Here is a 25,787-nt window from a genome sequence, read left to right on the forward strand (position 1 = left end):
GTACAAAATCTACATTTAAAGGGATCAGTAGTAATTGATTCAACATATCTTTAGATCATCAAAAACTATCATCAGTTTTCTGTCTTGTATTTACCAGTAGATTCTGTTTTCATGGAAATGGACATAAATGTGGAAAAAAGAACAGTGGAAGTTTGGTAATCTCTACTTTTTCCAATTTTCCATTTCCACTTCCATTATTATCTTTCTATAGTATATATTCTACGGAGTTATACTTATTTTAAACTGGTATGATTTATTTTGATGCTAAGCTTATAGATCTGTTCTCATTGGTATAGATAACAAAGAAGTTGTATGATGATCTGACCACAGGTAAATTAGGTAAATTTTAATGAATGATGAATCTTATACTATTTTAAGATGATAATAAGGAGCAGTTCATCAAATATTTAATTAATGCCTACTATGTTCCAACATAGTATTAAGCATTTCAGGGACAAGTTGTTTTCTTTTGATTTTCAGTAAACCTCTGATTATTACATTTGGCTCAGTATTGAAACTGAAATGAAAGTCTAACTTGAAACTGAGTTGAAATACTTTTTCTTACAGTCTTATTAGGGAAATAATTTCTCATAAATTATGAATTCTATTATGAATATTATGTATCTGTTGTGTGCTCTGCTAAAGATAACTCCAAAAAAATACAATTAGAAGAATTAATTTCACAGCTATCAGTAGGTCTTTCTGTGATGATTAGTGATGCTTTGGGATTTCAGAAGCTAAAGGAAAAACAGCTAGTCAGAGATTCAGTATCAGAAGTTGCATATTTAATTATGTTTAATGCATTAATAATAACAGATGCAATTCATGAGATATGTGGTAGAACTAAACATTTTACCAGATTTTTATATACTTTATTATGTCTTAGAACTAGAAATAATATATGCATATAGGACCTAGTCAAGTGCTTGTTGTATATTAGATACTCATTTTAGGATGTCTCTTATTACTAATGTTCTTATTGACTCAACTTCTTTAGTACTGTAAATTCTGCAAATGTGGTATAATTATTGTTTTCTGAATGACTAAAATTAGATTTATAGAGATTATTCAGTGATGTGCTGGTAAATGTTTAAGAATTGTCTCTCCAGACAAAAAGATTATGATTCATAGCCAATTGTTTGCCAGTGTCCATGGTATAAATATTCCCACCATGATCTTATATATACAAGATTTCAACCTCCCAAAGGGATGTTACTGAACACAGAGTGGGGAAAACATGTACAAAATTGGCTTTGTTACCTGGTGTCAACTACTTTCTGCACATCACTATCATCATATAGAATAGGAATTCAAACATGTTTCTATCTGATACCATTGGCAGTATTTTTATTACACAATATTTCTCAGTGAAATCAAAGTGAAAACCAAAGATGACTAGAAAAAGAGAATAGAAACTATTGGCTCTTCAGAACTACAATAAACCTATCCATTTTTCAGAATAAATAATAATTAAATTCAATAATGGAGAAAGAAATAACCAACTTAGATACTTTCCTCAGACCTTTACGCCAAGGTTTTATAAGACAGAGTCTGTAAGTCTAGTGAATTAAGAGCAAAAGAAAAACACAAAAAAAATGCATGGCTGCCTTACCTATGTGCTTGTGGTTCTTTAACTGTACTATCCATTGAGGATTTAATCTAAGAGTGATTTAATTTGGCCAGAAAGGGTGATCATGAGGTAGCTCTATCACTAGCCTCTATGACTAAATAATTATATCAACTTACAAATGCACCAGAAATATTGAAGAGTTCCTTTAACTTCATCATTTAAAAGTAATTCATGAAGATAACAACAGTTTGATCTTGAACCATAATCTACAAAGAATATGAACTAGAAATGGCATATTGTTTTATGACTCTGTTATATTTATTAGAATTTATATCCTGTGTCTTGTTAATGAAATTCCTAATTATTTCTCCAAAGTTCCTCCAAGTGTTGCTGGTGCTGAAATTCCAAGTGATGTCAGTGTCCTTCTAGGAGAAAATGTTGAGCTGGTCTGCAATGCAAATGGCATTCCTACTCCACTTATTCAATGGCTTAAAGATGGAAAGCCCGTAGCTAGTGGTGAAACAGAAAGAATCCGGTATGTTTAAAAACAACCTTTCCATTATAAATTGTAAGGCCTTCTACAATGCTTTATGCTTCAGATTTCACATGAGTAATAATACTAAATTCCATCCCATTGGAACTTAGCTATCATTATGTTCACAACAAAACAAAAACTTTCGAGAACTGGACATAGACATTCTCCTTAGAGAATCACTCAGAATTGTGTATGTTTCTTATCTGTTAACTCTGTAATGTTAATTAACTCATTAACTTTGACTAACTTTAATTAACTCATTAACTGTAATGTTAACTGTTGCTGATTTTATTCTTGTAATTTCAGAATGGTTATACTAAAGCCCATGCCATAAAAATAATTAGTTCTTTCCTGCAAATGCCAAACCAACTTTATCTCACAAATGATTCATCAATAATTCTAGATATGATTTTGTATGCTGAAACAACCAAACTGTGTACATGCTGTACTAATTGGCTCCTTTTGAGAAAAGATACAATAATGTCATAATTGTTATAGTGGTTTATTCAGATGCCATTTTCAGCTGACACTTGTTACCCATGCAACAAACCACATAGACTTGGACATGCTATCCTGACTGGCTCATTTTGAGAAAATATAAGATAATGTCATAACTCTCATAGTGGTTTGTCCAAATCCCATTTTCAGCTGGCACTTGTTACCCATGCCACAAACCACATAGAGATGGAATAATAATGTGGTAAGGGCCTCCTCCTACTTTCAACAACAAATTCCTTTGGAAGGACAATCTGGAATTTGATATTGTACTAGATTGCTTCATCACAAAATCCCATTACCTACACCAGATTAATTATATGCATAAGTAGGCATTAACTACATGTATTGTAGACTTTAACATTTTGGACCAATATGTAAATTTAAGGGTTTGGAGTATATTTTCTGGTCAATAAATGGAATATATATAATTTAAAGAGATAATGTTATTTTCTTTGTATTCATTGTGTATTAAAATTTCTAGTCTTTTAGAGGATACATTTTAACTTTTATTTCTCTGGTGTGAACATTTTGAGTAAATAACAAATATTTAATTGTTTTGTTAAATCAGCTGGTATTTGCCATATTTCAGACCATATTTTGATGGCATCTGAAGATTTTATAAAGGATATAAAGATAAGACCTTTTATATAAGATAGTATTTGTAGCCAGGAATTTGGAGTCTATCATTCCTTCTCCTACATTAACATTCTAAATTTACTTATTCTTATATCTTTATTATTCACTCATTCCATAATATGTATAGATTTGTACGTAGAACAGTTTGTCAATCAACTACAATAGTTTTTCCAAAGTCAGTGTACTACTTTTGTTTGATCACAGCAACTTGCTTTTTGCTTATTAATTTAATTAAACTCATGCAATTTAAAAATTTTTATTTTGAAAAAAAAAACACAACTATATCCCAGATAATAATATAGCTCTCAATAAACATTTAATAACAAGATATAATAGAAATGGAGCTTTTACTTTTGACACAGGGTGATTCTAATGAAATCACTATTGTACAACTGTAGATGGCAATTTAATCTCTACCAAAAACACGGGAAAATTTTGATTTGGAATTAATGGTGTGTGAAGACAACCAATAATGAAATCATCTTAGCTCAGAGATCTTTAATGATCTCATTGTATATTTATTTTTTGCTATTATGTAATTCAAAAGAAAAGCTTTATTTAGTAATTTGTAGAAAAAATGTTTGCAAAATATAACCACATATGATACCAAATTGTTGTCACAATTCAAATGATCCTGTTCTGTTTTTATTAAGGTATTGTTTATAACTAGATTTTTTTTTCTTTTTTTTATTATACTTTAAGTTCTAGGGTACATGTGCATAATGTGCAGGTTTGTTACATATGTATATTTGTGCCATGTTGGTGTGCTGCACCCATCAACTCGTCAGCACCCATCAATTCATCATTTATATCATGTATAACTCCCCAATGCAATCCCTCCCTCCTCCCCCCTCCCCATGATAGGCCCCAGTGTGTGATGTTCCCCTTCCCGAGTCCAAGTGATCTCATTGTTCAGTTCCCACCTATGAGTGAGAACATGCGGTGTTTGGTTTTCTCTTCTTGTGATAGTTTGCTAAGAATGATGGTTTCCAGCTGCATCCATGTCCCTACAAAGGACGCAAACTCATCCTTTTTAATGGCTGCATAGTATTCCATAGTGTATATGTGCCACATTTTCTTAATCCAGTCTGTCACAGATGGACATTTGGGTTAATTCCAAGTCTTTGCTATTGTGAATAGTGCTGCAATAAACATACATGTGCATGTGTCTTTGTAGGAGAATAATTTATAATCCTTTGGGTATATACCCAGTAGTGGGATGGCTGGGTCATATGGTACATCTAGTTCTAGATCCTTGAGGAATTGCCATACTGTTTTCCATAATGGTTGAACTAGTTTACAATCCCACCAACAGTGTAAAAGTGTTCCTATTTCTCCACATCCTCTCCAACACCTGTTGTTTCCTGATTTTTTAATGATTGCCATTCTAACTGGTGTGAGATGGTATCTCATTGTGGTTTTGATTTGCATTTCTCTGATGGCGAGTGATGATGAGCATTTTTTCATGTGTCTGTTGGCTGTATGCATGTCTTCTTTTGAGAAATGTCTGTTCATATGCTTTCCCCACTTTTTGATGGGGTTATTTGTTTTTTTCTTGTATATTTGTTTGAGTTCTTTGTAGATTCTGGATATTAGCCCTTTGTCAGATGAGTAGATTGCAAAAATTTTCTCCCATTCTGTAGGTTGCCTGTTCACTGTGATGGTAGGTTCTTTTGCTGTGCAGAAGCTCTTTAGTTTAATTAGATCCCATTTGTCAATTTTGGATTTTGCTGCCGTTGCTTTTGGTGTTTTAGACATGAAGTCCTTGCCCATGCCTATGTCCTGAATGGTACTACCTAGATTTTCTTGTAGGGTTTTTATGGTATTAGGTCTAACATTTAAGTCTCTAATCCATCTTGAATTAATCTTCGTATAAGGAGTAAGGAAAGGATCCAGTTTCAGCTTTCTACTTATGGCTAGCCAATTTTCCCAGCATCATTTATTAAATAGGGAATCCTTTCCCCATTTCTTGTTTCTCTCAGGTTTGTCAAAGATCAGATGGCTGTAGATGTGTGGTATCATTTCTGAGGACTCTGTTCTGTTCCATTGGTCTATAGCTCTGTTTTGGTACCAGTACCATGCTGTTTTGGTTACTGTAGCCTTGTAGTAGAGTTTGAAGTCAGGTAGCGTGACGCCTCCAGCTTTGTCCTTTTGACTTAGGATTGTCTTGGCAATGCGGGCTCTTTTTTGGTTCCATATGAACTTTAAAGCCGTTTTTTCCAATTCTGTGAAGAAAGTCATTGGTAGCTTGATGGGGATGGCATTGAATCTATAAATAACCTTGGGCAGTATGGCCATTTTCACGATATTGATTCTTCCTATCCATGAGCATGGTATGTTCTTCCATTTGTTAGTGTCCTCTTTTATTTCACTGAGCAGTGGTTTGTAGTTCTCCTTGAAGAGGTCCTTTACATCCCTTGTAAGTTGGATTCCTAGGTATTTTATTCTCTTTGAAGCAATTGTGAATGGAAGTTCATTCCTGATTTGGCTCTCTGCTTGTCTGTTGCTGGTGTATAAGAATGCTTGTGATTTTTGCACATTAATTTTGTATCCTGAGACTTTGCTGAAGTTGCTTATCAGCTTAAGGAGATTTTGGGCTGAGACGATGGGGTTTTCTAAATATACAATCATGTCATCTGCAAACAGGGACACTTTGACTTCTTCTTTTCCTAACTGAATACCCTTGATTTCTTTCTCTTGCCTGATTGCCCTAGCCAGAACTTCCAACACTATGTTGAATAGGAGTGGTGAGAGAGGGCATCCCTGTCTTGTACCAGTTTTCAAAGGGAATTTTTCCAGTTTTTGCCCATTCAGTATGATATTGGCTGTGGGTTTGTCATAAATAGCTCTTATTATTTTGAGGTAAGTTCCATCAATACCGAATTTATTGAGCGTTTTTACCATGAAGGGCTGTTGAATTTTGTCAAAAGCCTTTTCTGCATCTATTGAGATAATCATGTGGTTCTTGACTTTGGTTCTGTTTATATGCTGAATTATGTTTATTGATTTGCGAATGTTGAACCAGCCTTGCATCCCAGGGATGAAGCCCACTTGATCATGGTGGATAAGCTTTTTGATGTGCTGCTGAATCCGGTTTGCCAGTATTTTATTGAGGATTTTTGCATCGATGTTCATCAGGGATATTGGTCTAAAATTCTCTTTTTTTGTTGTGTCTCTGCCAGGCTTTGGTATCAGGATGATGTTGGCCTCATAAAATGAGTTAGGCAGGATTCCCTCTTTTTCTATTGATTGGAATAGTTTCAGAAGGAATGGTACCAGCTCCTCCTTGTACCTCTGGTAGAATTCAGCTGTGAATCCATCTGGTCCTGGACTTTTTTTGGTGGGTAGGCTATTAATTGTTGCCTCAATTTCAGAGCCTGCTATTGGTCTATTCAGGGATTCAACTTCTTCCTGGTTTAGTCTTGGAAGAGTGTAAGTGTCCAGGAAATTATCCATTTCTTCCAGATTTTCTAGTTGATTTGCATAGAGGTGTTTATAGTACTCTCTGATGGTAGTTTGTATTTCTTTGGGGTTGGTGGTGATATCCCCTTTATCATTTTTTATTGCGTCTATTTGATTCCTCTCTCTTTTGTTCTTTATTAGTCTTGCTAGCGGTCTGTCAATTTTGTTGATCTTTTCAAAAAACCAACTCCTGGATTCATTGATTTTTTGGAGGGTTTTTTGTGTCTCTATCTCCTTCAGTTCTGCTCTGATCTTAGTTATTTCTTGCCTTCTGCTAGCTTTTGAATGTGTTTGCTCTTGCCTCTCTAGTTCTTTTAATTGTGATGTTAGAGTGTCAATTTTAGATCTTTCCTGCTTTCTCTTGTGGGCATTTAGTGCTATAAATTTCCCTCTACACACTGCTTTAAATGTGTCCCAGAGATTCTGGTATGTTGTATCTTTGTTCTCATTGGTTTCAAAGAACATCTTTATTTCTGCCTTCATTTCGTTATGTACCCAGTAGTCATTCAGGAGCAGGTTGTTCAGTTTCCATGTAGTTGAGCAGTTTTGATTGAGTTTCTTAGTCCTGAGTTCTAGTTTGATTGCACTGTGGTCTGAGAGACAGTTTGTTATAATTTCTGTTCTTGTACATTTGCTGAGGAGTGCTTTACTTCCAATTATGTGGTCAATTTTGGAATAAGTGTGATGTGGTGCTGAGAAGAATGTATATTCTGTTGTTTTGGGGTGGAGAGTTCTATAGATGTCTATTAGGTCCGCTTGGTGCAGAGATGAGTTCAATTCCTGGATATCCTTGTTAACTTTCTGTCTCATTGATCTGTCTAATGTTGACAGTGGAGTGTTGAAGTCTCCCATTATTATTGTATGGGAGTCTAAGTCTCTTTGTAAGTCTCTAAGGACTTGCTTTATGAATCTGGGTGCTACTGTATTGAGTGCATATATATTTAGGATAGTTAGCTCTTCCTGTTGAATTGATCCCTTTACCATTATGTAATGGCCTTCTTTGTCTCTTTTGATCTTTGATGCTTAAAGTCTGTTTTATCAGAGACTAGGATTGCAACCCCTGCTTTTTTTTGTTCTCCATTTGCTTGGTAGATCTTCCTCCATCCCTTAATTTTGAGCCTATGTATGTCTCTGCATGTGAGATGGGTCTCCTGAATACAGCAGACTGATGGGTCTTGACTCTTTATCCATTTTGCCAGTCTGTGTGTTTTAATTGGAGCATTTAGTCCATTTACATTGAAGGTTAATATTGTTATGTGTGAACTTGATCCTGCCATTATGATATTAACTGGTTATTTTGCTCGTTAGTTGATGCAGTTTCTTCCTAGTCTCAATGGTCTTTACATTTTGGCATGTTTTTGCAATGGCTGGTACTGCCATTGCAAAACGACCAATGGTCGTTCCTTTCCATGTTTAGGGCTTCCTTCAGGGTCTCTTGTAAGGCAGGCCTGGTGGTGACAAAATCTCTAAGCATTTGCTTATCTGTAAAGGATTTTATTTCTCCTTCACTTATGAAACTTATTTTGGCTGGATATGAAATTCTGGGTTTAAAATTCTTTTCTTTAAGAATGTTGAATATTGGCCCCCACTCTCTTCTGGCTTGTAGAGTTTCTGCCGAGAGATCTGCTGTTAGTCTGATGGGCTTCCCTTTTTGGGTAACCCGACCTTTCTCTCTGGCTGCCCTTAAGACTTTTTCCTTCATTTCAACTTTGGTGAATCTGGCAATTATGTGTCTTGGAGTTGCTCTTCTCGAGGAGTATCTTTGTGGTGTTCTCTGTATTTCCTGAATTTGAATGTTGGCCTGCCCTACTAGGTTGGGGAAGTTCTCCTGCATGATATCTCGAAGAGTGTTTTCCAACTTGTTTCCATTTTCCCCCTCACTTTCAGGCACCCCAATCAGACGTAGATTTGGTCTTTTTACATAATCCCATACTTCTTGTAGGCTTTGTTCATTTCTTTTTCTTCTTTTTTCTTTTTCTTTTTTTTTTTTTTTTTTTTTTTTTGAGACAGAGTCTCGCTCTGTCGCCCAGGCTGGAGTGCAGTGGCTGGATCTCAGCTCACTGCAAGCTCCGCCTCCCAGTTTTAAGCCATTCTCCTGCCTCAGCCTCCCGAGTAGCTGGGGCTACAGGCGCCTGCCACCTCGCCCGGCTAGTTTTTTGTATTTTTTAGTAGAGACGAGGTTTCACCGTGTTAGCCAGGAGGGTCTCGATCTCCTGACCTCGTGATCCGCCCGTCTCGGCCTCCCAAAGTGCTGGGATTACAGGCTTGAGCCACCGCGCCCGGCCTCTTCTTTTTTCTTTTGGTTTCTCTTCTCGCTTCATTTCATTCATTTGATCCTCAGTCGCTGATACTCTTTCTTCCAGTTGATCGAGTCGGTTACTGAAACTTGTGCATTTGTCACGTATTTCTCGTGTCATGGTTTTCATGTCTGTCATTTCGTTTATGACCTTCTCTGCATTAATTAGTCTAGCTGTCAATTCTTCCACTCTTTTTTCAAGATTTTTAGTTTCTTTGCGCTGGATACGTAATTCCTCCTTTAGCTCTGAGAAGTTTGATGGACTGAAGCCTTCTTCTCTCATTTCGTCAAAGTCATTCTCTGACCAGCTTCGATCCGTTGCTGGCGATGGGCTGCGCTCCTCAGTTGAAAATGCAGAAATCACCGGTCTTCTGTGTCGCTCGCGCTGGGAGTTGGAGACTGGAGCTGTTCCTATTCGGCCATCTTGCTCCGCCCCCCTCTAATACTAGATTTTTATGTGTAATTTTTTCAGTTTCTCATTGTCTATAACAGTGTTCAACTTTCATGCCAGAATTTTGTATAACATGAATTCAAACTTTTTTTTGATAACTAAGAATACAGTATTCTATCTCTGAGAAAAACATGTCTTTGCCTGTGATTTGAATAGAGAAGCATTCTCGATTTTGTTCATTTCCTTTTTTTCTCATAAGGAAGTGGTGGATATGAGACTCACTATTTTAGAATTTCAGTTGGTTGCTTGAATTTTCCATCACTTTCAGTAACTGATTTTTAATAGGCTTTCATGTACTTAGTGAAATAGATTCAAACTCATTTCAGCCCCTCTGTTATGATCTTTTCCATAGAGTGAGTGCAAATGGCAGCACATTAAACATTTATGGAGCTCTTACGTCTGACACGGGGAAATACACATGTGTTGCTACTAATCCCGCTGGAGAAGAAGACCGAATTTTTAACTTGAATGTCTTTGGTAAATATGAAATATCCCCCTCTTTTAATAATGCTGCCTTAAGAATCTACCAGTAGAAGTGAAGGTCCAGCAGCAGGTGTCTGGAGCATTTAGTTTTAAATTTGATCCCTCCGTTATTTCCTTTTGGGATACAATTTTGAAATAAGAGCAATTGTAGTTGAAATTATTTGAACTAGTAATACATAATACATCTCTTTTCCCTTTCTCTCACTTTTTCCTCGACATAGTTACACCTACAATTAGGGGTAATAAAGACGAAGCAGAGAAACTAATGACTTTAGTGGATACTTCAATAAATATTGAATGCAGAGCCACAGGGACACCTCCACCACAGATAAACTGGCTGAAGAATGGACTTCCTCTGCCTCTCTCCTCCCATATCCGGTTACTGGCAGCAGGACAAGTTATCAGGTCAGCTTTTATTGTGTCTGATTTCCTAAACAGATGAAGTAACTGTGATTGTAGACTTTTCCTTCATTTAAACAGTGTTGAAGAAATGTTTTTTTCTAAGCCTTTACAGTTTTTTTCCCCTTTAAGTATATTTTTAGTAGAGGGAGGACAACAAATATACAATTGAAATGATTTTTTTTATCCTTATTTAATTGCTTTCATTTTTTAGTAAATGTGTAAAGTGTTCTTTTATAGACAGGTTTGTTATCACATATGTATTTCCAGGAATTACTGTTTTAGCTAAAACTTTATGTGGCAAGGTAGTAGGAAGATGCCTACTATGATAATGTGATTTTCATGTTAGCAGTATTCTCTATTAATATATATTTGAAAAATATTCACCTCTTAAATTGTGCTGTATTTCCAGTGGTTTATTGTCACTGCCTAATCAACTTTGTAGAATAAATTGCATTTGAGGCCCCTATATTTTGTGATGGATGGCTATAAGCCTCATAATTAAAATTTCCCAACGTAAATTACCACCTATAGCCTATTTATAAATCATAATTATTTTATGTGTATTTGTTGCATGCGATCACGTGATGAAATGTTGGATCAATTGTTCCTCAGGATTGTGAGAGCTCAGGTGTCTGATGCTGCTGTGTATACTTGTGTGGCTGCCAACAGAGCTGGGGTGGACAATAAGCATTACAGTCTTCAAGTGTTTGGTATGTGTCACAGAAATGACCCTATTACTTTATTATGTCAAGTATTAAACAACAGACTTATCTTCAGAAACTGACTTCCTCAGAGATTTAGAAATCTGATTTTATCAAAAAGGTTAGTGAAATAGGATCTTACTGACTAGAGAATGTATTTTCTTCCAAGGGGTCCATATTATTGGACCATACTGTCTATTTGTCAAAATACTGATCTAGAAATTTGCAATAAATCAAGTCTAATTTTTTGAAATAGCATTTCAATCCAGACATGACACCAGTTGTTTCATGTAAAGAAAAAGTGAAAACTTTTTTAACAATATTAGCAGCTTGTTTAGAGTATTCGAACTATGAATGGATGTATGTGCATATATGCTTGTGTGTGTATGTGTATATATGGAGAGAACGCAATACCTTCCATTTTGGAAATATTGAAGTTTGCTGATCCACATTTCTCGATCCCCAAGAACACCTCATTTAAGTAACTCTTTATTGTAATCTACAAATGACTTACTCTATAACTTGATATTGTTTTATTTATACTGTATAAAGTAGTTAAAAGAATACTACTAAAACTATTATATACATTACAACAAATTAAAGAGATGGACCGAAGAAGTTAAAAAAATCACCAAAATTTAAAACACATTGTGTGTTCTGTAAGAAAACAATTTTTAAGTTTTATTGCTAATATTTGGAAGGTTAATAATTAGCATTCCTAATAGATATTTTTATTGTAAAGTCCTTAATTACACAATTTTAAAGTATGTATTTTTATCAACCACAGAAACATTATAGAATTATTCAAATGTTTTAATTTAAATTGATCTCAAACTACAATAGACATCCAAATTTTGCCCATGTTGTTTTCTATGTAGCCCCACCAAATATGGACAATTCAATGGGGACAGAGGAAATCACAATTCTCAAAGGCAGTTCCACCTCTATGGCATGCATTACACATGGAACCCCAGCTCCCAGTATGGCCTGGCTTAGAGATAGCCAGCCTCTGGGGCTTGATGCCCATCTGACAGTCAGCACCCATGGAATGGTCTTGCAGCTCCTCAAAGCAGAGACTGAAGATTCAGGAAAGTACACCTGCATTGCCTCAAATGAAGCTGGAGAAGTCAGCAAGCACTTTATCCTCAAGGTCCTAGGTATGTAAATATTGTGGTCAATGTAGAATAACTGGAAAATAAGTGATAGTGAATATTTAGTAAATAAGTATAATTCTTAGAATCAGTTGCTATGAGACAATTTTTTAAACAAATTTTATTGCATTTTTACTTCTTTTATAATTCACCTTGACTTACTCTCATCTGAAGCATGTTAAATTTAAATTGTATTCTTTATCTCTCTGAAGAGATGAAAACTCCAGCTTGTAAAACATTATTCATTGATAAAATCTTATAACCCATTGATAAGTAGCTTTTTAAACTTTTGCAAAGAATTGAAACCACATCCGATTATAGAAATTTGATGAAAAAGCATAATATGTATACTATTATATATTATCCCAGCCTTTACATGATCCAGTCTATAGATTATAGCTGGAATAATCATTTCAAATAGTCTAGTTCTATTTATTCTTGTGTGCATTTAAATACTTAAAATACGTATTCCAGTGTTCTAAATGCAACAGTTTAAAGAGAAAACACTTTTCTTTGAAGTAAAAAATGTTAATCTTGGAAGACAAAGGAAGATAATGAAATGAATTATTTCAATAACCAAGACCTTTTGGCATTTTGTTTGTTTTTTTCACTATGAAGCAAGTGAGACCCCATGCTCCTTACATAGCAGAAAATACACCCTACAGAGAAGAGCAAAAATAATTTTGGCAAGAGTCTTGGTTTGGTGGAAGTTAGCATATGTGTCAGAGTGTGTCATAATCTTTCTCAGAGCACCTATTAAAATTTAATTATTTGTGTAACCCGAAAATTCTGCTTCATCCCTAGTTAAGCTTTATGAGGGCAGATGTCTTCTTATTGCTGCATTCCTAGTGCTTAGCATGACATTTAATACATTAGAGACTATTAATGTGTTACTTGTTGGATTAAATTGAACCAAATTAGTTGCTTTCCAGATGGATTAAAAGGAGTTTCATCTGTAGAGGGAAACAGAACAATGATTCTCTGGAGTAGATGCTATTTCCATAGAATGGAGGCTGATAGTAAAGGAAGTTCTCCAGGATATTTAGAGGCAAAAGAAAACTACAACCCAATATCCCTTTTCAAGATAGTTGCAAAAATCCTCAACAAAATACTAGCAAACCAAATTCAACAGTATATTGAAAAGATCATTCACTCTGATCAAGTGGGTTGCATTCCAGGGATGCAAGGATGTTTTAACATACACAATCAATAAATGTGATACATCACGTTAACAGATAGGACAAAAATCATATGATCATTTCAATAGATGCAAAAAAGCATTTGACAAAATTCAACATTCCTTCATGAGAAAAACCCTCAACAAATTAGGGATAGAAGATACATACCTCAACACAATGAAGACTACTTATGATAAATCCACAGCTAACATCACACTAAACAGGAAAAAGTCGAAAGCCTTTCTTCTTTAAGGTCTAGCACAAGATAAGGATGCCCACTTTCTCTGCTTCTATTAGACATAGTATTGAAGTCCTAGCTAGAGCAACCAGGCAAAAAAATAAAAGACATCCAAATTTGAAAGAAGTAAGTCAAATGCTCTGTTTGCAGACAGCATAATCTTATATATAGAAAACCTCTAAAGATTCCACCAAAAGCTCTTAGAAATGATAAACAAATTCAGTAAAGTTGCAGGATACAAAATCAACATACAAAAATCAGTAGCATTTCTATTTGCCAACAGCACATTATCTGAAAAAGAAATCAAGAAAATAATCCCATTTACTGTCAGCCCTTCATATGTGTTGGTTCATTATCTGTGGATTCAAACAACTGCATATCAAAAATATAATATTCATTGGATGTGGAATCTGTGGATACCAAGGGCAAACTTTGTATCCATATGTTTCTCAAGGCCTACTGCCAGGCTTAAGCATCTATAGATTTTGGTATTCACAGAGGGTCTGGAACCAATCCTCTGGAAGATACTGAGGTACAATAGCTATCCAAAAAAAAATGATACGTAAGAATAAATTTAAACATCAGTGAAGGAAATGGAAAGGAAACAAATAAATGGAAAGATATTTCATGTTTATGGATTGGAAGAATTAATACTATTAAAATGGCCATACTCCCAAAACAATGAGATTCAATGCAATTTCTATGAAAATACCATTGACATTCTTCACTGAATAAGAAAAAAAAATCTAAAATTTGTATGGAACCACAAAAGACTCCAAATAACCAAAGCAGTCTTGAGTAAAAAGAACAAAGCTTAAGGCATCAGACTACCTAACTTAAAAATATACTACAAAGCTGTATTAATCAAAACAGCATGCTATTGGCATAAAAATAGACATATAGACCAATTGAGCAGAATAAGGAGCTCAGAAATAAATTCATGCATCTACAGCCACCTGATTTTTGACAAAGGTCCCAAGAAAACATATGGGGAAAGGATAGTCTCTTCAATAAATAGTGCTGGGAAAATTGGGATGCCCACATGCAGAAATACGAAACTGGACCTCTATCTTTCACTGTATACAAAAAACAACTCAAAATGGATTAAAGAGTTAAATGTAAGTCCCAAACTATGAAACTACTAGACGAAAACACAGAGGAAACACTTCATGATATTGGACTTGGCAAGGAGTTTTCTGGATAAGACCTCAAAAGCATTGGCAACAAAAGCAAAAATAGACAAATTGGTATTATATCAAAGAAAAAGCTTCTGCACAGCTAAGGAAACATTCGATAAAGTGAAGAGACAACCTACAGAATGGGAGAAAATATTTCAAACTATACCTCTGATAAGGGGTTAATATCCAATATATATAAGGGACTTAATAGCAAAAAATGAAAGAGCACAATTTTAAAATGGACAAAAACCTTAGCAGACATTTCTCAAAAGAAGACATGTAAATGGCCAACAGGTGTATGAAAAAAGCCTCAACGTTACTAATCATCAAAGAAAGGCAAATCAAAACCACAATGAGATATCACCTCACTCTAGTGAGGATGGGTATTACCAAAAAGACAAGAGGTAACAAGAGTTGGCAAGGATGTGGAGAAAAGGGAACACCTGCACACTGTTGGTGGGATTGTAAATCAGTATAGCCATTATGAAAAACAGAGGTTCCTAAAAAAATTAAAAATAGAACTACCATATGGTTCAGAAATCCCACTACTGGATATATCCAAAGGAAATGAAATCAGTATGTCAAATAAATCCACGTTTATCGCAGCACTATTCACAACAGACAAGATATGTAATCAACCTAAATGTTCAACAATGGATGAATGAATAAAGACAATGTAGTAGATATACACAATGGAGTACTATTCAGCCATAAAAAAGAGTAAAATCCTGTCGTTTATGACAACATGGATGAACCTGAAGAACATTAAACTATGTGAAATTAGCCAGACACAGAAAGAAAATACCACATGGTTTCACTCATATGAAATTTTAAAACGTTGATCTCATAGAAGTAGTGAATAGGACAGTGGTTACCAAAGACAAGGGAGATGGGGAGTTGGTCAATAGGTGCAGTTACAATTAGAAAGGAAGAATGAGTTCTGGTGTTCTATTGCAAAGTAGGGTGACTACAGTTAACAATGTACTAGTCTATCTCAGAATAGCTAGTAGAGAGGAATTTCAGTGCTTTCACCACAAAGAACTGATAAATGTTTGAAGTGATGGAAATGCTAATTACCCTGATTTGATAATTACACAACATATACACGTATGGAAACATCACATTGTACCCCCTAAATATGCATGATAATTATGTGTCAATGAGAAAATCAAAACAAAACCGTGTGTCTGGGAGGTGCAGGTGGGATTGGATAGCAAATTCCTGTATATCAATTCACAGAACGTAGGAGTAAGAGGAGATGACATAATGTGATCCTGTACATTCATTATTCACATATCAAGTATTATTGAACATACATTATGTGACAGGTATGTTTCTAGCCATCATTTAACTATAATTATGAACATGTATGGTGTGGCAAACACAAAAATGCATCACTAAGAAAGATATGATCTCAGCCCTCAACTTCCTGCATCTGTGAAAGACAGATACTAAACAAGTAATTACTTTTCAGCGTGATGAGGATTATGTGGACAAAATAACATTCTGTGGGATGGTAAATTTCAGATTCGATCTCCTCAAGCATAAATCTGAGCCCTGAAGAATAGGACTGTAGAGATGAGTGGGGAATTTTATATGTATTTCTCACCTAGAGATTATACAATTTGAATTGTCAATTTGCACTCCCTGAAACTGAGTGTAAGAGGAAGAGTAACAAGAGACAAGACAGGAACCATATATGGGCAGAGGAAAAACTGTGCAAAGCTCTGAGAACTTTGAGGAAGTTTGGACCTCGTTACCAAGGCAATGGAAGAATCTTAAGGAGAAATATGTTACAGACAGATTTCACTTCCAAAAATCCCTCTGACAGAGTGAAAAATGAAGAGGCTGCTGTATTCATACAGCCCTGTAAATGCAGGGGCCTGGTCTAGCATGTGGCAGGGGGACGGGGAGGAGCGGAAGAAAGAACCCAGGAGCAGAATCATAGACTGGTGCATTTCTGGATGAAGCAAATTGAGGAGAAAAACAACAATGTTATTCTTAGTGGAATTCTTAAAGAACAGCCTGCCTTTTATAAAGTTGAAGAGTTTATAAGAATAATAATTTCTCAAAACAGATTTGAAAACGGGCTTAGAAGAAAGATGAGAAGTTTTAGCATTTCAGCATCTGTTGAAAATTAATTCCGTTAAACTCTGGAAAGTTCTTCAGTTGAAGCAGTGCTACCACTCAGAATGCAAACATCTTAACTTGGGGAAATACTCTTTATTTAATTCTATCCATGTGGTGGGGAGGTATCATGGTATATTAGTGGTTCTGAAAAGTCCAATGTGGCTAGATCACTGATAACAAGGGAGAGCATTATACAAAATAGGGGGTTTTCATAGGGCCAGGTCATAAAGGACTTTGTTGACCACATTAAGAAGTCTGCTTTTTATCCTGTAACAATGAGAAATCATTTAAAGTTCTAAAAATGGAATAACAAATAGAACTACAGTTTGAGAAGAGTACTCTGGCTATAAAATGCAAGGCTACTTGGACCAGGACAAGAATGGATTCTGAGAGACCAGTATAAGGAATTGTGTTTGGCTGTGAATTACAGAGTTGAAATATGGTGGGTTAAACAAAGTACTTTCGTTTTTCTCACTGAGATGGCTGGAGGTAGGCAGTTGTTGCATTTGTACAGCAGTTCAAATATTTTCAGTTCTTTTGAACCTTTACAACATGGTTGTTTGGTGATCATGCAGTATCTGCTCACCCCTAGCATAACTAGATGCTGTTCTAGATGCAACAATAGAGCGGGAAACTAGGAAGGGCAAAGCGTTGCCCCTTTAGAAAAGAATTAAGACTTTCTTACAAGCCCCACAAAACCACATCCACCTACATCTCATTGGTCAGAATTGTCATATATCACTCCATCTACTCCATCTACTCTCTGCTAAAGAGGCTGGGAAATTTAATTTGTTTAGCACATTGACAACCCCAACAAAATTTGAGTCTGTTAATCAGAAAGAAATCAGTAATTTTGGGTAGGCACCTACAACCAAGAAGAAAAAAAAAACATTAAGTAAATGGTATTGTAGCTCAAATTAGAGTGAGGGAGATGAGAGAAAAAGGTATATTCTGGAAATAAGTACAGTGGAAGTATTAGGACTTGGTTGTAGATTGGAACACAAGGAAGTGATGAAGAAGGTATCAAGAATGACTCTTAGTTTCTGGCTTATGTGACTAATTGGCAAATTCATCACCTAGATGCAGAGAATACTGGAAAAAAAAAGAAACAGGTTTTGAGAAATAAGACAATAGATTCAGTCTGAATACATGTTGAGTTTTAAGTGGTTTTCAAACATCCAAATGGAGATGTTTATTTGATAATTGCGTTTAGGAATCTGGAGCTCAGAAGAGAGTCTAGGCCGGAAATGTAAATTCTGGAGTTACTGGAGTATAGACAACTCTTAATTCTGCCCAAAGTACAGGACATATGGACAAAACACAGATTAAAATAGGTCACAATCACTTAACACAGGTAAGATCTGGACAGTCTGGGGTTTGAACCACTCAAGAACATGTTAATACTATTACTGCTGCTACTGTTTTAAATCTAGTGATTATAAACTTTGGGGTGGGGGCAGCGAGCGTGCCAAATTAATCTTTGTATTCATGGTGACTGACATATATTAAATAACCAATAAGTAAGAGGATTGAAATTTTAAAATTGGTTGAGAGAATCAAGAAATGATTTATGGTTTTCACAAAATGAACTTGAGGACAATATAACTTCGATGGTACTTCAGCATGCTCAGTTGGGGGACTATGAGGAGCAAGAAAGGACTTAACTTGTTGACGAATTTGAAGTCTAGGTTACATATAAGTATGTTAAAAGTAAATAATGACAACGATAGATTTAGACCATATTGTGGAAGCCTTGGAAACCATGATGAGTTTTTATTTAATTTTAGGAAAGCAGATTTAGGAAATTTGAGGAAGCAAATTTTAATAATACCAACAGCTGGGGTATAAACACTGTAGCAGTAGTAACTTTTTAAAAACTTTTAATTGTCAAATAAAACATACAGAAACACACAAAAAAGTGTACAATGTATCTCACTGATGCCACACACAGATCCTATTAGGTAAATAATGTTGGCATCCCCATTTTAGAGGTTTGCTCAAATACATGAAGCTTATAATTGTTGACACCAGCATTCAAACTTAGACTCCAGATCTTCTGCTATGAGTCACCGTTCTAAACTATGTGCCTTACTAAAGAAAAAAGAAAGAAAAACAAACCTGCTAACCCCTGGAGCTGTCCAACAGCTATTTTGGCTGCCTTGTCAAATATTAGGCTGGAAACTTGAACTATGAAAATGTCATAGAAAACTCGAATGGTCATTGTAAGGGGAATGTGTTTTAAAGGAATTACCAAAGTTGGGAGTAGACTAAAGAATCTTAATGTTTCTTCCCAGTGTTTAGATTGTTTGACCTTCTCTTCAGAAAGGTAATTTTAGAAGTATAAGTAACAAAAGAGGAAGTTACTCCCATCCAGACATAACAAATGTGTTTTATACAGAAATTATCTCCAAATGTAACTATTTTTTCTTCTGCTTAGTCACTGTTTCCTCTCAAAGCTCTTCATGGAAAAGATGATAGCAAAATTCCACAGTATTCACACATTGCTTTTGTAGAAACTATTGGTATTTAGAGATACAAAAACATAGTAACATGCTAAGTCCCTCTCAAAAAAAAAGTGCCACAAGTTGGGTTTGGTTTTTATTGTTTTCAAATCTTTCAGTCAAGTAAGACTGTTCTAATTAACTGAGTTTGAACTGTTGTTCTATAATTACATGGTAATGAATTGCCATTTACTTCATTATCTCTTATGTGCTTGATCCATCCCCTTTGAAAGTGTGTCAATGAGAAACGGTAATGACATCTAGGAATTATTTCACTTTCCTTGTTCTAATCAATTTTTATGTGAACGTGAATTTGTGTTGGATTTTCAAGTTTTTCTAATGAGAAATAGTTTATGAAATAGAGGGTTTATTATTGTTTTTTATTCCCTTTAAATAGAACCACCTCACATTAATGGATCTGAAGAACTTGAAGAGATATCAGTAATTGTTAATAACCCACTTGAACTTGCCTGCATTGCTTCTGGAATCCCAGCCCCTAAAATGACCTGGATGAAAGATGGCCGGCCCCTTCTACAGACAGATCAATTGCAAACTCTAGAAGGAGGAGAGGTTCTTAGAATTTCTACTGCTCAGGTAAGTGTCAAAGTTCACACAATTATTTTAGGTTAGGTCAAACTTATTTGCTAATATATGAGAATTGTTAAAGAAATTACGTCTTTGAATCCTTATATATCACGGCTCTGTGTAACTTGAGCAGGATAGATTAGTCCTATGATATGCATGATTGGGTAACTTAATTAAAAGGAAGACAAAGCGGTATCATATTAAACTCTGAAGAAAGCAAGATACCTTTCCATTAACTTTTGCAAGTTTTCACAGTGCTATAAGTGTTAGTATATTTCCCGAAGTTCTTAATTTGTGCTATGTGGCCCTTAATGGAACTGGCAAAAAGCAATCTGACATGCACATATATAAGGTTTCAAAGAACACTTTTGATCTCCAAAATGAACTAGGAGATATGGAAGTCTGAAGAGACAAAATTTTTCAAATAAATGATCAGTTCAATAAAACTGACTGGTTTAGTTTAAGGAAATGGGTCTGAAATGTGAACATATTAAAAGAGAAGTATGCCTGGGATGTCTTATTGTAGCAATCTTCTATTCTACTAATAAAGGCAAACCTTATGTTGTAATTATTCTCCATCTAAGCCCCAATGCCATCATTTATAAACTGGGGATAAAATAATAATCATGCCTCATTCATACACTGAGGTATTTAAAGAAATATTCCAACATGATGTGCCATAGGCATGTAGTAAATGCTTTAAAAAATAAAAAGGATTGTTCCTGCTGTTGCTGTTGTTGTTACCATAATCATCATTCCTCTGAATGTAGGATAACAAATTATTTGATCATATTTTGTTTGCATTTTTCACTGAGAATGGAAGAAAGGGAACTGGAAGAAGAGAGCTAAGGATTATAAACTGTCTACTGTGTCCTGTTGTATTCATCTCTGGGCTATCTATCCTACCCATTCCCCTCATGGCAACTCTGTGAGGCAATGTGTCTATCCCACAAATCCAGAATCAGGTGCAGAGAGATTAAGTACTTATCTGCCAAGTACTCACTGTTGCTCAGTTATGGAGCTAGGCCTCAGTCCTTAGTGTGATTCAGAAGCCTAGCCAGTGCATCTCAGCACAGTGCATTTCTAGTGTCTTGGAGCGCATACCTTCCATTCCCCTTTTTTCCCTCCGTTTCAAACATTGCAGTAACTTAGAGTCAGGTTAAATTAAAACCATGTACTGAATCAAAACTCTTGAATGATATAATTTCAACAAACAAAAAGTAGGCAAAAGAATTTTGTGACATTAGGAACAGCATGGAGACAGGAAAGTATGTGGAATAGAATCATGAATATAAAAAAAATGACAAATAAAACTTGAAAGGGACGTTAAGGCCATTACTGTAGGTCTTAAAGGCAAGAACAAAAAGGCGGGTTATAACAAAACAAGATGGAGGTCTCATAGAGTGTTAAATGATGGCCAGATTTCCCATGTGTTCTAGCTATTGTGGAGAATCCATAAGACCTAAGATATGTGACATGTGTCAGCCTTCAAGAAGTTTCTCAATGTCTAGGGGAGAAAAATGACTGTATACATAAGATACAATTAGATATGAGTCAATAATAGAACCATTAAAAACAGTATGGAAGTGGAAAATTAAATATGATCAAGTCCCCAAACTGATTTTGGTTATTCTGCTCCTCTGTTTTCATAGCGTTTTATATATACTTCTGTAGTAACACTTACTGCATTATATTTTGCTTATCTCAACTTTATTTTTTTGTGTATTTATCTGCAACATCTACTTGTGCCTGGTACATAATGGATGTGGATGCTTTGCAAATTGCAAATTGTGTGGTATAGACAAAAATTTCCTAAAACATCTTTTGTCAAACACTACTTCTGTAATTTATCCCAAGAGGGGAGGGGACTACTCTATGACTAATAGATTTAGAAAACTTTAGATGCTGTACTCTCGTGTGTGAGCCATAATGCATGTCCACCTCTGCAAAATCTTCCTCTAAAGATACATGCTTAACTATAATTTTTCTGACATTCTATTAGTAAAACAAGACTTTAGAAACTAACTACAGGTGATGTCTGTGGGTAGCCAGAAGGGCAGAAGTTGTCAGGAAATATTTTGTGAAAGAGGGAACATTTAAGAGTGGTCCTGAATGATGGTTCAAGTTTGGCTGAGTCAAAACAAGTGAGGGGATGATATCCATTGTGAATGAACAGAGTTGGTAGAGAAGACTTAGTTTTAGAGATTTTAAAGATATGATGAGAAATTTAGAAATTATTCTTAGGAAATGGCACATCATTTTTAAATTCTTTATTGAATAATGATGTAAGCGTTGTTCTTCTAAAATCGTATTTAAGTATTTTTCCAAACATTCTAGTCTCAATGTTTTTGAAAGGAGTTTTTGCAGCCTACCAAAAAGTGTTTCCATAACCTGTAAAGTCAGTTTGAATGTAAGAATTTTTTAAATGCCAATATTCTGGGAATGTTCAAGTACTAAAATAAATGAGAACAGGATATTTCTATTTTTCCAAAATACATTTTTCACAGTAGTAAAAGCATCTGTTTTCCAGAGTATCCTCTACGTGTACATGATTATGGGTTGTGTCTACACAATGTCAAACATATGAATGAACTCCAGCGTTCCATGCAAACCGTGCTTGGGGATTTTTAAAGTAATGATTTTGGTTTTAGTTAGATAATTATAGATCCTGCTGTCAGTCTGACCCTATTTCTAACACATTACATACTATAACTCTTTTGTTTCACCATGTATATCAAAGGTAGAGTCAAGATGAGATATTATATATTTGATTTTAATGGCCAGGTATTTTATTTATCTGTTTACTTATTTGACATTTAATTTTCTTGAGAAAGGCTTTGTTTTAACTTTTCAGTCTGCAATTTAAACCCATGAATATTTGTTGCTTCAATGAACATTGAGGATATAGCCTATCACATATGATGCTAGGTCCTATATATATCTACCTTTTCAGATATCATTAAATACACTTAATATACAAACATTCTTACATCAATACCAAAATCCTGTTAAAACATAGGTTTGCATATAATGTAGATAACAACCTATGCTTTCTATCAGAGTGCTAATCATAGTGTTAACAGTTTGCTTTAATTATCTTGCTTTTGGTCTGGGGTTATTTACATTCATTCTAGTGGATATTTATTTTAATAACAAAAACTAACATGTTAACATTGTGTAATTCATTATTTGGGTTTTGTAGGTGGAGGATACAGGAAGATATACATGTCTGGCATCCAGTCCTGCAGGAGATGATGATAAAGAATATCTAGTGAGAGTGCATGGTAAATTTGGCAAAAGGTCCTACAGTCTATCATATACACACCTGATTAGAAAAACCTGGGACAACACCACAGCACATCACAAGATATGTTTATAAGTTAGGGAATACATATTTTGCAAATCTGATTCTTATATTTGACTAATCAAATGCTGTTGGGGGCAGTTCATGGATTAGTTGGGGGCAGTTATTTGATTAGTTTCTGCATTAATAATTTGTATTCATTGGCTTAAAATAATAGAATATAAACTATGATGAAGAAAATTTAAAAATCCAGAATCTCATCAAAGACTTTTTTACATATAAATGTTTTGTCACAAAAATTTGATGATAGAAAATGTATGTTTATATAGTGTACCTATAGAATTTAACTTGCTTTTACCTCAGTAGTTTGGTGAACATTTTCATGTCAAGAAATATATTTTTATAACATAATTTTTAGTGATTGCATAGTATCCCATTTTACTCCATATTTTTGGATGTTTAGGCTATTTCTATATTTTTACCAACATAAACAGCCCTGCTGTGGATAACTTTGCATGCACGTGTTAGCCCATTCCCTTTGAGAAATTTCTGTAAGTGCACTTGCTTGGTTACAAACACACACACACACACACACACACACACACACACTCTTCTAAGGATTCTGAAACTTATTGTCAGATTGCTTCCTAGAAGAATTGGGCCAGTTAGACTCTGTCCAATATGGTTTTGACATTGAAATAGGAATTGTTCTTCATGGGGAGGAATAATTTAAAAACTAACAGAAGATCTTTGGTTCATTCTCATAGCCTAAATGACTAGGCAGTGCAAACTGTCTGGGATTTAAGTGCCCCCATCATCCCTACATACAAATTAAACCTGCCATTAATTGACATGCAAATTCTGTTTAAAAAAAAAAAAGCCACATGAAAAATACTTTCAGTATATTATGATGGGCACTCCCTGATTCAGTAATTTTTAAATCTTATGTTCAGATAAAATTATTACCAAGTGTATAACCTGGACAAGAGATCCCTTCTTTGTGCCTCCATTTCTTTACTGTCAAATGGTGAAAATAATGCAATTTTATTACTTCTATCATTCATGTAGTTGTTGACAGGATTTCTTTACTTAGTGTACATGAAAGTGCTAAATAAGGTAAAAAAAAACTTCCGTTTGTAATTATCTAGGCTATAAATTAAATGAGTAATGTTTTAATTTTATGACTCTTATTACTTCATATAGCAGATCCAACATTTTTTGGATACCTATGATAATATAGATCACGTTACAGCTCATTTTTTTAAAGCTCTTGTTGTATTTGTTCTCATACCCAGTACCTCCTAATATTGCTGGAACTGATGAGCCCCAGGATGTCACTGTGTTACGGAACAGACAAGTGACATTGGAATGCAAATCAGATGCGGTGCCCCCACCTGTAATTACTTGGCTCAAAAACTGGAGAACGGCTACAGGTAAATTTTTTGATAAGCTCCACAAATTCCTTTTTGAGATTAAAAAATAAAAAATCAGCTCTAGGGCCTTTGCTAGGTACACAAAACCAAGTAACATCAGGCCACTAATTATTCAACATTGCAGCAGTAAGCACAGGGTTTTAAAATTGGCTTTATTATTTGCTTTATTATTTGCCTTTGCTGGGGTAGTTAATAGTTGGTCATGGGTCAAAGAAAGGTATTTAGATTCAAGACACACTGGAAATTTGCCCAAGTATATATTTCCTTGTGCCCATGCATTGAAGTCTGATTTGAAATACTCACCTATTTCTTAAGACAGAAGAAACCAACAAAGTCTCAAAATAACTGCCACGTCACTAAGGAGAATGCTGCTTTTACTGAATTTCCCTTGTCTAAGCTTGGACCTCATGAGTGACCCCAAAGATACCAGGTGCCTGAGACTGGAATCCGTGAAGAACCAGTTACTGGCTGCCTAAGCTTGCCATGCTCAGATGATGCCTACCTGCTGTCATACAGTGTCAAAGGCCAGGATCTTCAGTGGCCTTTTAGAGACCACTGAAAGCTTTGACTGTGAATGTTTTGATTGTGATTATCCTAGTGATTTTTTTCTTCTTTGTTCTTCCTCATCCTCTTATTGTAATCTACACTTTGTTTCTAGTAGTTAATTACAAAAGGAGATTATGTCCTCTAATACCTAAGACATAAAGACTTCCACCACCACTAAACCACACAAACACCAAACATGGAGGGGCTGGGTTCTGAGAGTTACTAACATGCTAAATCATCATGCATATCACTTAACCCTCCAGTACTTCAGTTTCTCTATTTATTGTGTGCCTACTAGAATACCAGGCACTGAATTCTATTTTTTCTACTGAAAATAGGCTTTACCCTCACGGAGCTCACACACTATCTGAGAAGACAGGTTAGTCAAAGATTATAGAATGGATACCACTAATAAATTGTATATTAGAAGGATGTGTAGAAACAGAGATGAGAAGCAAAGAACCCAGACTAAAGGGTAAGGAACAGCCCATGGAAGTCTCTAAAGATGA

The 25,787-nt window shown here is 35.1% G+C and overlaps 1 protein-coding gene across 1 annotated transcript in view; it reads left to right on the forward strand.

Moving 5' to 3' along the window:
* Positions 1 to 25,787, forward strand: part of HMCN1 (hemicentin 1) — a 470,019-nt gene that overhangs the window by 354,029 nt on the left and 90,203 nt on the right. Inside the window, 9 exon segments of the mRNA XM_030936855.1 lie at positions 1,946 to 2,105; positions 9,801 to 9,925; positions 10,153 to 10,336; positions 10,946 to 11,043; positions 11,913 to 12,191; positions 19,808 to 20,004; positions 23,198 to 23,279; positions 24,595 to 24,716; positions 24,718 to 24,732. Coding sequence (XP_030792715.1) covers positions 1,946 to 2,105; positions 9,801 to 9,925; positions 10,153 to 10,336; positions 10,946 to 11,043; positions 11,913 to 12,191; positions 19,808 to 20,004; positions 23,198 to 23,279; positions 24,595 to 24,716; positions 24,718 to 24,732 — 1,262 coding nt within the window.

The sequence above is a fragment of the Rhinopithecus roxellana genome, chromosome 8, assembly GCF_007565055.1.
Source record: "Rhinopithecus roxellana isolate Shanxi Qingling chromosome 8, ASM756505v1, whole genome shotgun sequence".
Lineage (NCBI taxonomy): Eukaryota > Metazoa > Chordata > Mammalia > Primates > Cercopithecidae > Rhinopithecus > Rhinopithecus roxellana.